This window comes from Carya illinoinensis, chromosome 3 (genome assembly GCF_018687715.1).
Source record: "Carya illinoinensis cultivar Pawnee chromosome 3, C.illinoinensisPawnee_v1, whole genome shotgun sequence".
NCBI classification, from domain to species: domain Eukaryota; kingdom Viridiplantae; phylum Streptophyta; class Magnoliopsida; order Fagales; family Juglandaceae; genus Carya; species Carya illinoinensis.
This window is the reverse complement of record NC_056754.1, coordinates 29,499,073-29,513,989: the sequence shown is the minus strand read 5'-3', so window position 1 is coordinate 29,513,989 and position 14,917 is coordinate 29,499,073. Positions and strand designations below refer to the sequence as shown.

The 14,917-nt window shown below is 38.7% G+C and overlaps 1 protein-coding gene across 1 annotated transcript; it reads right to left on the bottom strand.

Moving 5' to 3' along the window:
- Positions 1-10,257: 10,257 nt before the first annotated feature.
- Positions 10,258-11,249, bottom strand: LOC122305586 (germin-like protein subfamily 1 member 17). The gene is made up of 2 exons (XM_043118181.1): positions 11,047-11,249; positions 10,258-10,948 (listed from the first exon to the last, which is right to left on the bottom strand). The coding sequence occupies exons 1-2, from the start codon at positions 11,186-11,188 to the stop codon at positions 10,413-10,415; spliced, it is 678 nt and encodes a 225-aa protein (XP_042974115.1). The 5' UTR covers positions 11,189-11,249; the 3' UTR covers positions 10,258-10,412.
- Between the last annotated feature and the right edge of the window lie 3,668 nt (positions 11,250-14,917).

The window sequence follows — 14,917 nt, the reverse complement described above, 5'->3', positions numbered from 1 at the left end:
CCTTGAAATATCCATTGAAAGCCCCTTCAATCTCGTCCATATTAGTCACTTTGTTCCCTTGCTCATTGATAATCTGATTAATCATATTTTTCCTCTTCCTCTGACTAGCACAAGCATGGAAAAATTTGGTGTTCCTATCCCCATGCTTGTACCAGTTCCTTTTAGATCTCTGCCTCCACTTCAAATCCTCTTGTTCAAGCAAGCATTCCAATTCTTTCTAAAGGCTTCGAATCTCCTTTACATTGTGCTCCCTTCCTCTCTTTGTAATAGCTTTAGAAGCTCAGTTTTTTCATAGATTTCTAGGGCCTTATTTCTCCTTAGACTTCTACTCCATTTTTTCAGGAAACCAGTACATCTATTAATCAAACCTTGTAACTTCCCAACTGGTCCTCCTCCACTTCTTACTTGTTGCCACCCTTCCTTAATAATCTTCTCACAATCTGCTTCAGTAGCCCACCAAGCCTCATATTTGAAATTTCTGCAAACTTGAAAACATGTGGATTGAGAAAAAGTTAGCAGAAGAGGCCTATGGTCAGACCTCCTAGCCACAAGAACTTCCACCTTAATCTCTTTTTGTGCTTCAATCCAAACCTGATTGGCCACCACCCTATCCAACCTTTCCTTTATAAAAGTCTCATCATCATGTCTATTACTCCAAGTATACTTCTCCCCTTCCCATCCTAGATTAGATAATCCTCCCTCCTCCAAAGCATTTCTGAAGTTGTTCATTAGATAATCTCCTCTAGGCCTACCACCCACCTTCTCATCATGTGTAAGGATCTCATTAAAGTCTCCCATAACACACCACCCTTTGTTGCTGTCAGGTTTAATGGATGACAGTAGTTACCAAACCTCTTGCCTCTTACTAGCCTCAGGATGGCCATAGAAGCTTGTTAGAAGCCGTAAGTGTCGCCCCTGATTATCACAAATCCATGAACTAATATGCCTCTGAGTGAAGTTCAAAATCTTCACCATGCCTTCATGTTTCCAAAACAAAGCCAGACCACCCCCTCTCCTGTTCAATTCCACCCTAAAACACCATTCCATTCTCATCCTTTTTCTTATTCCTTCCAATCTACTTGTCTGTACCTTAGTTTCCATTACAAAGACCACACTTGGCAGCTTTTCCTCTACTAAGGAGCAGAGGTCTTGAACTGTCCGAGGGTTGCCAAGCCCTCAGCAGTTCCAACTTAGTAGTTTCATAATACTTGGCGGGGCTGCTTAACAGCCACCGCCAATTCTACCTGTGCAACAGGTTCCTTCACTTTTAAGTGCCTTCTTTGTTTCTTTAAAATCTTCACTTCTTTAATCCCAACCTACCATCCCTCCACTGACCTTTTTAGAGGCCCTGATGGTGATGGCAAAGTACTCTTGTTTCCCATAAACCGAGCCCTTCTTTTCCATGTTTTCCCTCCCTTGACCAAATCCTTAAGTACCTCTCCCTCCCTTTCAACTTCTAACTCTTCATTAGGAGCACTGATCTCCTCTCCCTCAACCCCTTCTTCCTCATCTACCCGTACATCAACTTCTTTTAAGCTAAACTCCATCCCTCCCCTTACTATAAGTTCTTCTTCCCCTCCACTCACTTTCTTTTCACTCCCCACTGTCTCTTGACTCTCCTCATGTTCCCTTGTTTCTATATCTCTTAGAAGTGCCTTCCCTCCTTCATGACAAGATTCTACTTCTTCTCCTCCCTCTATTCTCCAAGAACCTTCTCTTCTGACTTCTCCCTTTGCTTCTGGACCTCTCCATTTTTTCCCAGCTGAACTTACTCTTAACCAGGCCCCAAATTGCTCCTTAGTCTCACTACCCTCTTCACTCATATCTATCTTCCCTGGACAACCATTAGTTCCATGAAGGATTCTACCACAACAGAAACAAAGGAAAGGTAGCTTCTCATACCCGAATGAGATCCACAGGCTTTTTCCTTGGACTGAAACTGTTCTTCCCCTCGCCAATGGTCTTGTTAAATCTAATTCGATTTTGACCCTCAAGTAACTCCCCCATCCACTCCCATCACCTTGAACATCAACATCTCTTACCTTTCCCACCGTATTCCTCACCTGCTCTCCCTTCTTTTGTGTCATCATAGCCAGGGGCAAATTGTACATATGCATCCATAGCACCTCGTGATCAAAGCACATTTTCATCGGTGGATTCAATCCATCATACTCCTTAAGCACCATCACCTGATTATCAAACAACCATGGTTTGCCTCCCCAGACTTTCTGTTTGTCTGCATGATTTGCAAAGGTGATAACAAAAGTATTCTTACCTACCTCTACGAACTTTGCAACTTTGCTGAGAATCCAAACTTTTGCCATCGTAGCTTCTACTACTCTGGAACTTATTCTCCTCTCAAGCCATATCCTGCCAACTAAACTCCTTTCTCCTTTACTCTTCAGTTCCTCAGAAGTATCATTATCCAGATCAACATTAATCTTTTCTTCATCTGTAAGCATAAGCTTTTCCCATTCTGCCTCCAAATTATCCATCGTCACCTCCAACCTCCAGTCTGTCTGCACTTCCCTGAGCCTTCTCTTGACGAAAACTCACACCAAAACACCCAGCTCCGCCTCCTTCTGCCAATAACTGACAGAAAAACCTTCACTCACCGCCTGACTCCACACCGTACAAGCCACCTTTCTGTTAGAATATTCCTCATTGGGGCCAGTACGACCCACTTCTCCTCTCTTTCCACTAACGGAAAAGAGAGAATAATTCTTGCTCTCTTGGTATCCGAATATTTGTTTATGTATTTCTGTTACCTTTTTAATAGCATGTTATTCTTGCAAAATATGTAAAATTATGTTTAAATATAATAAAGTTTGAATGTAATTATACTTTGGGAATGAAATATATCATCTCTAATTAAAAACAAATCGCAACTAATTGGGTTGAAATATTTGTGGCAGGAGCTTCAAGGGGGGATGAATTGCACTAATTAGAGTTGTAAACACAACAATAAGAAATGTTATAGCAGAATGATAAGGAATGGTTTAGGTTGTCAATCTCTTAGAATTAATTTATTTTTTTTTATTGTAAGAAAAACAAATTTTTATTTATTTAATTTTTGTATTTTGAGTTTCATTTGTATTTATGATCAAATCTTATTTTTATATAATAAAAAAATAGTCAAATGTTTAACATAAAGCCTTTCGAACAATTTACCTTAGTTAAATGTAAATATAAGGGTTCGAATATAAACTAAACACGAATAATTTGAGACCATTCCAATGTAAACTAAGAGCTCCAAGGTATAGTCTTAAGCATCCGAAAGATATCACCAATACCGTTCAAACAATATAGTGTATACTATTCAAACTTTTACGTTTCATTCAAACAAAATTTGTCTTGTTCAGGCAACTATTAGGGATGAATTGTTTCATCCCAAAAGCTCCTTTCGAATGGGTTTGAATGTTCAATCTAAAAGCTCAACTCTAAAAAATTTATCTTATTCAAGCAGGTATTTGGAACTAAAGGGGGACAAAAATTTCAGTCCCAAATAATCCAATTTCGTCCCAAAATGATCAAGACACTTGTCCTTTTAATTACAAACTTCTAGGTAGGCAGAGATTGTTTGTCTAATTATATAATTAGGTCTTAGATATTTAATATAATATATATATATATATGATCTCCCATTTTTTTTTTTTTTTTTTGAAAAGAAAGACAGATTCATTACTAAGATTGAATAAGTTCATTACACACTAACTCATCCATAATGGATCTTCTAACCTCACTTGGGCCATCCTCCAGCCACACACTCTCACAAGATACATTGACTGCTAGCTTAGCTGCTACATGAGCACTAACATTTGCAGATCTTCGGACAAAACACAATTTCCACACAGGATAGGCTGCCTTAAGCTGTCGAATATCTTCAATTAGCTGGCCACCACAAGAGTTGTCTTCTATTTCTGAATTTACAGCATCAACTACAGCTTTTGCATCCCTTTCGAAACATACATGCATCAATCCTAGTTCAATACAGAAAACCATTTCTCTATGAAGAGCATAACTTTCTGCTTGGAAAGCCGAGGTGACATTCCTCTTTGGTGCAACCAAACTCCCAATCAAAGCCCCCTCCGAATCCCTTACAACCACCCCTATCCCCATTCTTCCCCTTGCTCTATCAAAACCTACATCAAAATTTGCCTTGTAACAAGGCCATACAGGAGGATTCCAAACCTGTCTGGAGTCACTAATATGAGTTCTAGTTGCTATCCCAGGAACTACTGCCTGTACCTCCCTATACATAGAGTAATCAACTTGTGCCTTAGTGATAACTGCATTCGGAGACTGAAACCTGCCATTGAAAACCATTCCATTTCTCCTCAACCAGAGGCTATGTACAACTGTAGCAGCCAGCTCTAGCTCCTCCTGTTTTAGTTTCGTCCCCATCTCCTCCCACAGGGACTGAAAGTCATAGAAGTCTCTTCTCCATTTCCTGAACACAGTAATCCCACCCCACACATCTGCTGCAGCAGGGCACCCCCAGCACACATGCACCACAGTTTCGGGTTCACTCAAGCAAACAGGGCAGGTATTATCCTTCAAAATATTTTTCCTGTAGAGGTTATCTCTAGTTGGAAGAATCTTGTTTGCACACTTCCATATCTTTACTTTGCCTGGTACCTTTAGACCCCAGATTCTTTTCCACTGCCCATTAACAGCCCCACTAAAAGATGTATCACCCTCGTTCCTTTTCTGTAGTGTATATTCCAGCACATATGCACTTTTAACTGAAAAAAACCCTCTAGCTGAAGCAGTCCATATTCTTCTGTCACTTGCTCCTCTACTGCTCAAAGGAATTGACATGATCACTCGTGCTTTCTCTTCTCTAAAAACAGCAGCAACAACCTCTTCTTTCCATAATTTTGTACCTTCATCAATCAGCACTTCCACTTTGGTTTCTACATCAAAGATGTTTATAAGGGTCTGAACCTGAAAAGTCAGTGGTCAAGGTATCCACTTATCTTTCTAGATGTTAATGCTCTTTCCATTCCCCACCCTCCAGACCATACCTTCCTTTATCAAACCCAAGCTGCCCCATAGACTTCTCCACACATAAGAGGGTGAGCCTCTTAGCTTAGCTTCCATTAGATCACTTTGCTGAAAAAACTTTTGCTTGAAAATCTGAGAGACTAACAAGTTCGGTTCCTTCAAAAATCTCCACAACTGTTTAGCCAGAAGGGCTTTATTGAAACAGCTAAGGTCCCTGAAACTTAAGCCCCCCTGATTTTTAATAAACCCCAGAAACTTCCATGTTTTCCAGTGGATGCCTCTCCCTTCTCGTTTGTTATTCCACCAGAATTTGGCTAATAAAGCTTCAATTTCCTTTAGCAAAATATTTGGTAGCTTAAAAACACTCATGGCATATGCTGGTATTGCCTGAAGAACACTTTTGTTCAAGACTTCCTTGCCTGCTGTTGAGAGAAAACTTGTCTTCCAGCCATTTATTTTCTTCCATATCCTATCCTTCAGATCTCTAAAAGAGTTGTATCTTGATCTTCCAACCACTGTAGGTAGGCCCAAATACTTATTATAATCATTGCACCTCAAGCCATTAACTTGTTGTAAGATAAAGTCCCTTGTTTCCACTCTTGTGTTGGAGCTTAAAAAGACACTAGTTTTTTCTTTATTTAAAGTCTGACCTGAAGCTTTTTCGTACTGGACCAACATGTCATGGATTACATACCATTCTACTATCCTTGCCCTGCAGAAGATCACACAATCATCTGCAAATAGAAGATGATTAATTCTGAAACCACCCCTTGCTACTGCCACCCCCTAATCTGTCCTCTACTTTCAGCATGATGAAACAAGGCACTAAGTCCTTCCACACAAAACAATAATAGATAAGGTGATAAGGGGTCACCTTGTCTTAGACCTCTTGATGGGATAAAAGTCTCTCCCGGGATTCCATTTATGACTATTGAATATGAGACAGATTTAACACACTTCATCAGTAAATCTGTCCATCTCTGTCCAAAACCCAGTCTTAGTAACATAGCCTCCAGAAAATCTCACTCCACCCTATCATAGGCTTTTGACATATCTAGCTTTATTGCCATAGATCCTTCTCTTCCCTTCTGTTTTGTCTGCATTGAATGAAGAACCTCATAAGCCACCATAATATTATCTGTTATCAGCCTTCTAGGAATGAATGCACTTTGATTCCCCGAGATCACCTTATCTAACATGCCTTTCATTCTATTTGCTAAAACCTTAGAGATGAGCTTGTAAACCACATTGCACAGAGAAATTGGCCTAAAGTCATGTACTGAGATAGGTGAGCTAGACTTCGGAATTAAAGCCAGATGTGTGTGGTTTAAGTCCCTTGGTAAGTTACCTGATCTGAAGAAATCTAGGACAGCTTTTGAGATCTCAGGACCCACTATCTCCCAATGATCTTGAAAAAATCCTGCACTGAAGCCATCAGGACCTAGAGCCTTGAAGGGAGACATCTGTTTTAGAGCTACCTCCACTTCCCTTTCTGTAAAATCCCTGTCCAACCCTTGTTTCATATCACCTGTAACTCTCGATTCAATTCCCTAGATACATTGCTCAATACAAGCTGAACTAGGATCTGTCGACTTATAGATTGCTGTGAAAAGATCCTTAAAACCTGCAGCTACATCTTCCCTTTTACTCAATTCTATCCCTTCCCTATCTCTTATTTTTGTGATGTTGTTCTTCTTCCTTCTCTGATTGACACAAGCATGATAGAATTTTGTATTTCTGTCTCCCCCCATCAACCAATGCCTCTTCGCCCTCTGCCTCCATCTTGTGTCTTCTTGCTCCAACAAAAAATCCAGCTCTTTCTATATACTTTTTTGTTCATTCATAGTTCTAGACTCCGCTCGGCTTTGCAATTGACCCAAAAGCTGAGTTTTTTCCTTAATAGCTCTATTTCTATCTCTAACCATATTTCTGCTCCAATTCTAAAGCCCCTTCCTTGTCCTATCCAGCTTATTTAAAATCCTGGTCAAACCAGTTTCTCCCCCACTACTACCATGCCAAGTTGCCCCTACTGTCTCACTACACCCCTCTTCCTTACTCCAATTGGCTTCATATTTAAAAGGAAAAAAGTATCTAGATTCTGAACACCTCTCAATACTACAAGCAAATAGTATTGGGCTGTGGTCAGAGCAGATAGCTGGAAGTGTTTCCACTAAAACCTTTGAGTAAAAAACTTTCCACCTCGGGTTAGCAAGAACTCTGTCCAATCTTTCTTTGGTAAAAGACTCATCTTCATGATGGTTGCACCACGTGAACTTGTTTCTTTTCCACCCTAAATCAAACAGGTTTCCCTCCTCTAAAACCTTTCTGAAACTTCACATAAGATTTTCACTTCTGTTATTTCCCCCCACCTTCTCATTGTTATATAAAATCTCATTAAAGTCCCCAATCACCACCCACCCCTCCTCACCAAGCTTGAAAGAAGAGAGTAAACTCCAAGTATGTTTTCTTAAAGAGGCATTCGGATGCCCATAAAAACATGTCAACAGCCAACTGAAACTGCTAAAGCCATCTTTAACCATTACATTAAAATGATATCTTGAGAAATTTACTAACTCGAGTAAGTCTTTTTGTTTCCACATCAGAATGAGACCTCCACTTCTACCAACTGCCTCGCTGACACAACACCCTTCAAAATTTAGAGACTTTGCAATCCCATTTGATCTCACATAGTTTAGTTTAGTTTCCATAATAAAAACCACATCGGGTAACTTCTCCTTCACTAGTAACCGAAGGGTTTGAACTATTCGGGGGTTCCCAAGCCCCCGACAGTTCTAGCTTATGATCTTCATTGCTTCTGGTGGGGCTGACTCGCAGCCACCACCTTCTCAGAACATTCATTATTCGAATTCAACAAGTCCACCACAACATATTTCTTTGCTTTCTTTTGAGGGATAGTGTTTGAAAGACTTACCTCTATACCTCGTTTGACTCATTGGGATCTTGTAGAAATGGAAGTAGCTACTGGCCTTTGCTGCTCTCTGGCCTTTCGTTTTCATCTATGTGCTTCTCTCTGTATTAACAGCTTGTGCCTAGAGTTCGACCCTTCCTCCAATTCATTTTCATCCGAAATAACTGACTCACGCGGGCTGGGCCCTTTCTGATTTAAAATTAGGCCTAAAGTTTTGTGAGGCCCATTCTCTTTTCCTGGCCCAGTCTTGTCTTCAGTTTCCTTCTCATCTTCTCGCCTCATCTTTGACTGGTCTTGTCCCCCCCGAACAGAGAGAGTATCTGCTTCCATCACATTTGTATGATTCTCATGATCTGCAGGCACCAAACCCTGACCGCTAGAGTCTATCTTGTCGCATCTAGTTGCTCTGGTTGTTTCCTGTACCTGAACTGAGAGAGGAATTGCTGGGCCTTTTCCCCGGGCCTCTGCCGACCACTCTCTTGCTGCGCTACCCTCAGGTGTTCCCGCCCTTCCCCATCCGCCATTTCTCCTTCTTTCTTTCGTCCCCTCACCACTTGAAGATCGCTGCTGGCTCATCCTACGCCTGGAAGCTCCTTCAGCCCTAAGCCACGATCCGAACTGTAGTTTACCAGCATTCTCATCTTCTCAATGTTCTCCTCTATTCACATTACAGCCCTGTTCTCCATGGATTATCCACCCACAGTGGTAACATATTGTTGGTAGCATTTCGTATCTGAAATGAACCCAATGTTTTGCGCCTTTTAAATTTATAAAACGACCCCTAGCTATCGGTTTTCTGAGTCGAACCTCCACTTTAACCCGTAGGAAATTCCCCCATCCAATGCCATCTTCCTCCACATCAACTTCCATCACCTTTCCCACAGAACTCCCTATTTGGTTGCCCCACTCTTTCGACATACATCCCAGAGGTAAATTGTGTATTTGTATCCAGAAAGCTTCATATTCAAACACGATATTCCCGAGTCTCATGACTCCATCGTAGAGCCTAAGTAGAAATAGGGAATTATCAAAAAATCATGGTTTGCCTTCCAAAATTCTATATAAGTCTGCATGTGTCCCAAAGGTAATGACATATGTGTTTTTACCGACTTCCTGAAAAGAAGCCTTTTTGCTTATCTTCCATATCTTCGCTATCGTGTTACTGATCAAATCCTTACTAACCACTCGGTCAGTACAAACCCTACCAATCAGACTCTTCTCTCCTCTCCTGTGTATACCTTCATTCCCACTCTCGTCCACTTCCAAAACAACCTCCTCCTCCTCCGTAAGTTTTAGGTTTCTCCATAACTCCTCTATGCCTTCAATTCTGGGGTTCTCACCCCCTTGCATGACTGTACTCTTAAAATTGTTCCGTAAAACCGACTAAGGAAGAATAGAAAAAACTGGGTAACTTCATCTCTATTTTTGCTCGGAAGCTAACCTAGAGAGAAGACTAAGAATCAATGTCGTTATTACCCAGTTTAAAACTGGGTAATTCCAAGCATACACTGTCGTTATTACCCATTTTAAAACTTGTGCCTTAGCAACTCATGATTTGTTTTAGGAATAAATAAACTCAAAATAACCTACAGCCACAATAACGTGTTTCCACATACATCAACTACGTATGTACGAGCGGATTTAATTACAATTAGGGATTCGAAGTTTAGTGTATGCTTGGAATTACAATAGCTAATATAGCTTATAACTTCAGAATTTTTAATTGTAGAGCTTAAGTAATAAGAGTTAGTATTATTAAAAATTTATTTACTATTTGGTAATAATATATTTAAAGCACTTTTATCAAAACATTTTACACTTATTTGGAAAAAATATAAAAAATTATTTTTTGCAGTAGAAATGACATAAAAGGTCATTTGAGATAGTGTCATATATATCTATGATTAGATCAAAAGGCAAAACTATAATTATTTAAAAGTTGTATAATCATTTTCGTTTGCTAACCGTCTTCTTTAAAATTGAAACTATACTCCACATTATTTAGAAAAGCAAGCGCGTGAGGAAAACCATTACAATGATATTTTTCTTGAAATATATTTCTCAGTTTGTTTGAGATTGAAAGTATATTTAATATGTAACAATCAAACAACTTAATTTTATCATTAGAGATATTTTGAAGTTATTTAAATACTTTTTATAATCCCCAGTGCAACCCCAAACAAATCCTTAATAATGCATAACGCGCGTTGCATTTTATTTCATTAAAATCGTAAGGATTCAAGCGAAATCTCTCCATGCCAACGTATTCAAAATGCAATTAAGTTCAATCACACTCGTTGATCATTATAATAAAGAGAGTGTAAATAAACAACCATTTTATTTCAATAAAATAAATTCAATAACGTTACAAGCTGCGGGGAAACGTACATGACAAATTTAATCATACCATGATCTAATGGTTTATTGCCGGTAATATTGCAAATATATCTTGAACCTATGATTTTAGTTTAGGCAATTAGAACTGTTGCTGAAGATATTTAACCACATTCTTGTCCATTTGGAAGGCCTTGGTGAGAACATCTTGATTGATGGGAGGATCGGATCCGAAGACTGCATTGGCTATGGTGATGACTCCAGGATTCTGGCTGCTCAGACCAGCAAAGGCAATGGCCTTGGTATTTCCCACATTCAACTGGAAGTGAATGAGACCAATTGGGAATACAAAGACGTCTCCCTTGTTTAAAACTTTGGTGAAGAGGCGGTTACCATCTGCATTGGATGTGACAAAGCCAACATGAAGAGTACCTTCTATGACAACAAGAAACTCAGTGCCACGAGGGTGGGTGTGGGGAGGATTTAGGCCACGTGGTGCAAAGTCGATGCGAGCCAAGGATATGCCTAGAGTGTTTAGGCCTGGTAGTTGTTCCACAGTCACAGCAGTGACGTTTGACCCTACTTTATTTGAGGTATTTCCAGGAATGTTCACCGAGCGGAAGAAATCATCAGCGGTGACAAGTTTTGGATTTTTGCAAAACTTCCCATTTACAAATACTGCAGGAAGAAAGAAAATGTTTGTTATCATCGTGACTACACATATTATATTGTACAAAATACAAACTGAGAATATAACAACAATAATGCGTACATACCAGCAGAAGCAGGATTGTCGATTGCAACACAAAAGTCTTGCAAGGGACTGGGGTCATAGGCAGAGGCTAGGGAACAAGCGAAAGCCAACAGGGCCACAGCTACAAGGGCGTAGTACTTAGGAACAACCTTCGAGTTCATCATATTTGAGGCTATATATGATCTATCTCTGCGTTTTAGTACTTATCTCTGTAAGTAATTAATATCACTTGGGAGGGAATGAGAAATGTTGGATGGTCACATCTCTATTTATAGAGAGGAATTAATTCATGAACTGGTCCATGTTTTTTAATTCCAAAAGCGTGTAAGACTTGTCAACCCTATAATATGAGGTTATCGAGTATTATTTTTATTTAATGGTACTCCGGTGAAACATTCTCTAAGCATTAGTACTGCTCGCTCACGTATCTGCGTTGAAAATGCAACCAAACTGGACCCCTTCAAATAATGGAACGGTGCCATCATTCCACATATGAGCTAGTTTACGTTGACCCAGCTCTCTCTCTCCCTCTCAAATATAGACCCTGTACTCATGATGACCACCACCAGGTATGCAATTACAAGAAGTTTCCCGTTAATTCCACCTTTCAGATATTCAGAAAGATTTGTCCGTTTTCACACGTCTGAGAAAAAATTTAAAAGTTAAATTAAATATTATTTTTATTTTAAAATTAAAAAAATTAAATTATTTATTATATTTTATTTAAATATTTAAAAAAAATTTAATAATTAAATAAAATAAAATGAGATGAATTGAAATATTTTAATATCCATACCTCCGAGAATTGTGCGCAGCACAGAATATACACAAATTCAACAGGTGCTCAATCTTTAAGTTCCTTGTCTTAAAATAGTGCGTCTCTCTTTTCTGCTGCCAACTTACCCTTTTGAGTGCAAATCACGAGATTTCTCAAATTTACGGCCAGTTTCATGCTATTGATGTAATAAAAGTGGAAAAGGAATAAAGAAGAGAGAACGTTACACCTTATTGTTAGGAACAAAATATAAAGAGTAATGACAGACGTACACAATACATTTTAACAACATATTTCACAATAATATTGTAAGATGAAGGTATTTTTATAAAATGTTTTACAAAAATGCCCTTTAGTTAACACATTGTTACGAAATATGTTATGAAAAATATTGTGTATAAATAATTTTTCCAAAGTAAATTAGTGCTAGTCCACTGTGTGACATCATCAAAGACGGAAGGGAGAGAATGAAGATAAAGAAAAGACGGGCGAAAAGAAATTAAAGTTAAAAAAGTCAAGTTAGACACACAAAAGAAAAATGCAATGGAAACATAAAGTTGGCATCACATTCACCACTTCTAGCAGGTCACGATAAAAGGGAATTTCCATAGTACAAGATATCACAGGCTTCTTGGGGGCTTCTTCTACCTTCATTTTGGAAACTCTAAATACATCATCTTTTTCTATTAGGCAAGAAGGTCCTCAACATCCATTGTACTATCTTTATTGTATTAAGAGATACGTGAAACCATGAGAGACTGTATAAGTTATCAAGTATAGTAGATTTACCCTTCAAATACCCCATAGACGTAGATTTTATGCCTAACCATGTAAATATGTGTATCCCTCTCATTTATTTATTATTTATTTTCATGGATAAATGCAAGGGCACCATATATAACAACTCACAAGCCATTATCGTGAGTTGGTTAATTGCAAAATTGTCCCCTTTTTACTTTTTGGCCCGTAAACAATTAGTGCCTTTTGTGGGATCGACTTATTCTCTACAAAAGAAATAGAAGAAGGATGATAATATTTCTCGATCTGGCTCACAAGATCGTCTCCAAATAAGCAAACAAGATCCCCTCAAGTACTCATCTCTTATTATTTCTTATTCCATTAATATCGTTACCATAACAAGGAGAGGAATAAAGAGAGGGCACCTAGATTTCATTGTAAGTAAAAAAATGCTTAATTTTAGATCAAATTTCTTATCGCAAATATACTGTCCAGAATAACATTTTTCCTCTAGTGTACATGCATCCAGTTTTGAAGAGAATGTGAAAGAGCAACAGACAAGGTACGTTTGTATAACAAAACAAAATAGAACAATAACATGACTCCATAAATAACAACGTACATAACAAACCTCAGTCCTCTAACATAACAAACCTAAATAAAGGAAATAACGTACACTTGAATTCATGTAGTGGAGAACAATAAGAAGTAACAATTAATGAAACCAACATGAGCATCGACATAATATATAACTAGGGATAAGGATCTTTACTATTTCATTTGATCAAATCGGTAGTATCTATCAATCAATCAACTCTAAAAACACAATGACTAAAATCCTTTATGGACATATATATATTGTAAAGGGCATGTCCTACCACCGAGCATAATTGTCAACTTGCAAGTCAAAGGTTGATGGCACTACCACCACTCCGATGCCTTATAAGTCAGTAAAGAGTGATGTATAATAACTCAAATATATGATCATATATGTTTGTGGGTGCCAAAGAAGGACGGGACATGGAGAATGTGTGTTGATTGAAGGGCGGTCAACAATATTACGGTAAAGTATCAAAATCCCATTCCTAGATTAGATGATATGCTTGATGAATTGCATGGCTCTTGTATTTTTAGTAAAATTGATCTTAAAAGTGGGTACCATCAAATTAGAATGAAAGAGAGTGATGAATGGAAAACTGCTTTTAAGACCAAGTATGGCCTTTATGAATGGTTGGTTATGTCATTTGGACTTACAAATGCACCCAGTACTTTCATGAGATTGATGAACCATGTCCTACGTGCATTCATTGGCAAGTTTGTGGTTGTGTATTTTGATGATATCCTAGTGTACAACAAGGACTTAAATGAGCATATTGAGCATTTGAGATGTGTGTTTGATGTGTTGAGATGTGAAAAGTTGTATGCTAATTTCAAGAAATGTACCTTTTGCATGGAAAGAGTTATTTTTCTTGGATATGTTGTTAGTACAAAGGATATTGAGGTAGATGAAGAGAAAGTCAAGGCCATCAAGGAGTGGCCAACGCTAAAGAGCATCACTGAGGTAAGAAGCTTTCATGGCTTAGCGAGCTTTTATCGGCGTTTTGTTAAAGACCTTAGCACCATTGCTGCACCACTCACTGAAGTCATTCAAAAGAATGTTGGGTTTCATTGGGGGGCTACTCAAGAGAATGCTTTTGCCACCATTAAAGAAAGGTTGTGCTCTGCACCTGTGCTAGCATTATCTGATTTTAACAAAGCTTTTGAGATTGAATGTGATGCCTCAAGTATAGGGATTGGAGCTGTTTTGATGCAGGATAGGCGGCCCATAGCCTTCTTCAGTGAAAAGTTAAGTGGGGTCTCACTCAAGTACCCTACTTATGACAAAGAGCTTTATGCTCTTGTTCGTGCACTGAAGCACTACCTATGACCTAGGGAATTTGTGATCCCCACCGATCATGAATCATTGAAGCATCTCAAGGGTCAAAGTAAGTTGAATAAAAGGCATGCTCGTTGGATGGAATACATTGAGACATTTCCATATGTCATTTGTTACAAGCAAGGTAAGGAGAACATTGTTGCTGATGCTTTATCTCAAAGGTATGTACTTCTTACTTCTATGAGTGCTAAGATGCTTGGTTTTGAATATGTGAAAGACCTATATGCCGATGACGCTGACTTTTCTAATGTGTACATGGCATGTGATAAGGTGGCATTTGGTCAGTTTTACAAGCATGAGGGTTACTTGTTTAAAGAAAACAAACTTTGTGTGCCAAGTTGTACTATGCGTGAATTACTAGTGTGTGAGGCACATAGTGGGAGATTAATGGGACACTTTGGTGTCAAGAAGACTTTGGATATTTTGCATGAACATTTCTTTTGG

What these genes read in the sequence shown, in the direction of transcription:
- LOC122305586 (XM_043118181.1), bottom strand. Translation starts at nt 11,188, where the DNA reads ATGATGAACTCGAAGGTTGTTCCTAAGTACTACGCCCTTGTAGCTGTG. An exon ending in CGACAATCCTGCTTCTGCTG is followed by an intron (nt 10,949 to 11,046) that starts GTATGTACGCAT and finishes TTCTTCCTGCAG; the next exon opens with TATTTGTAAATGGGAAGTTT.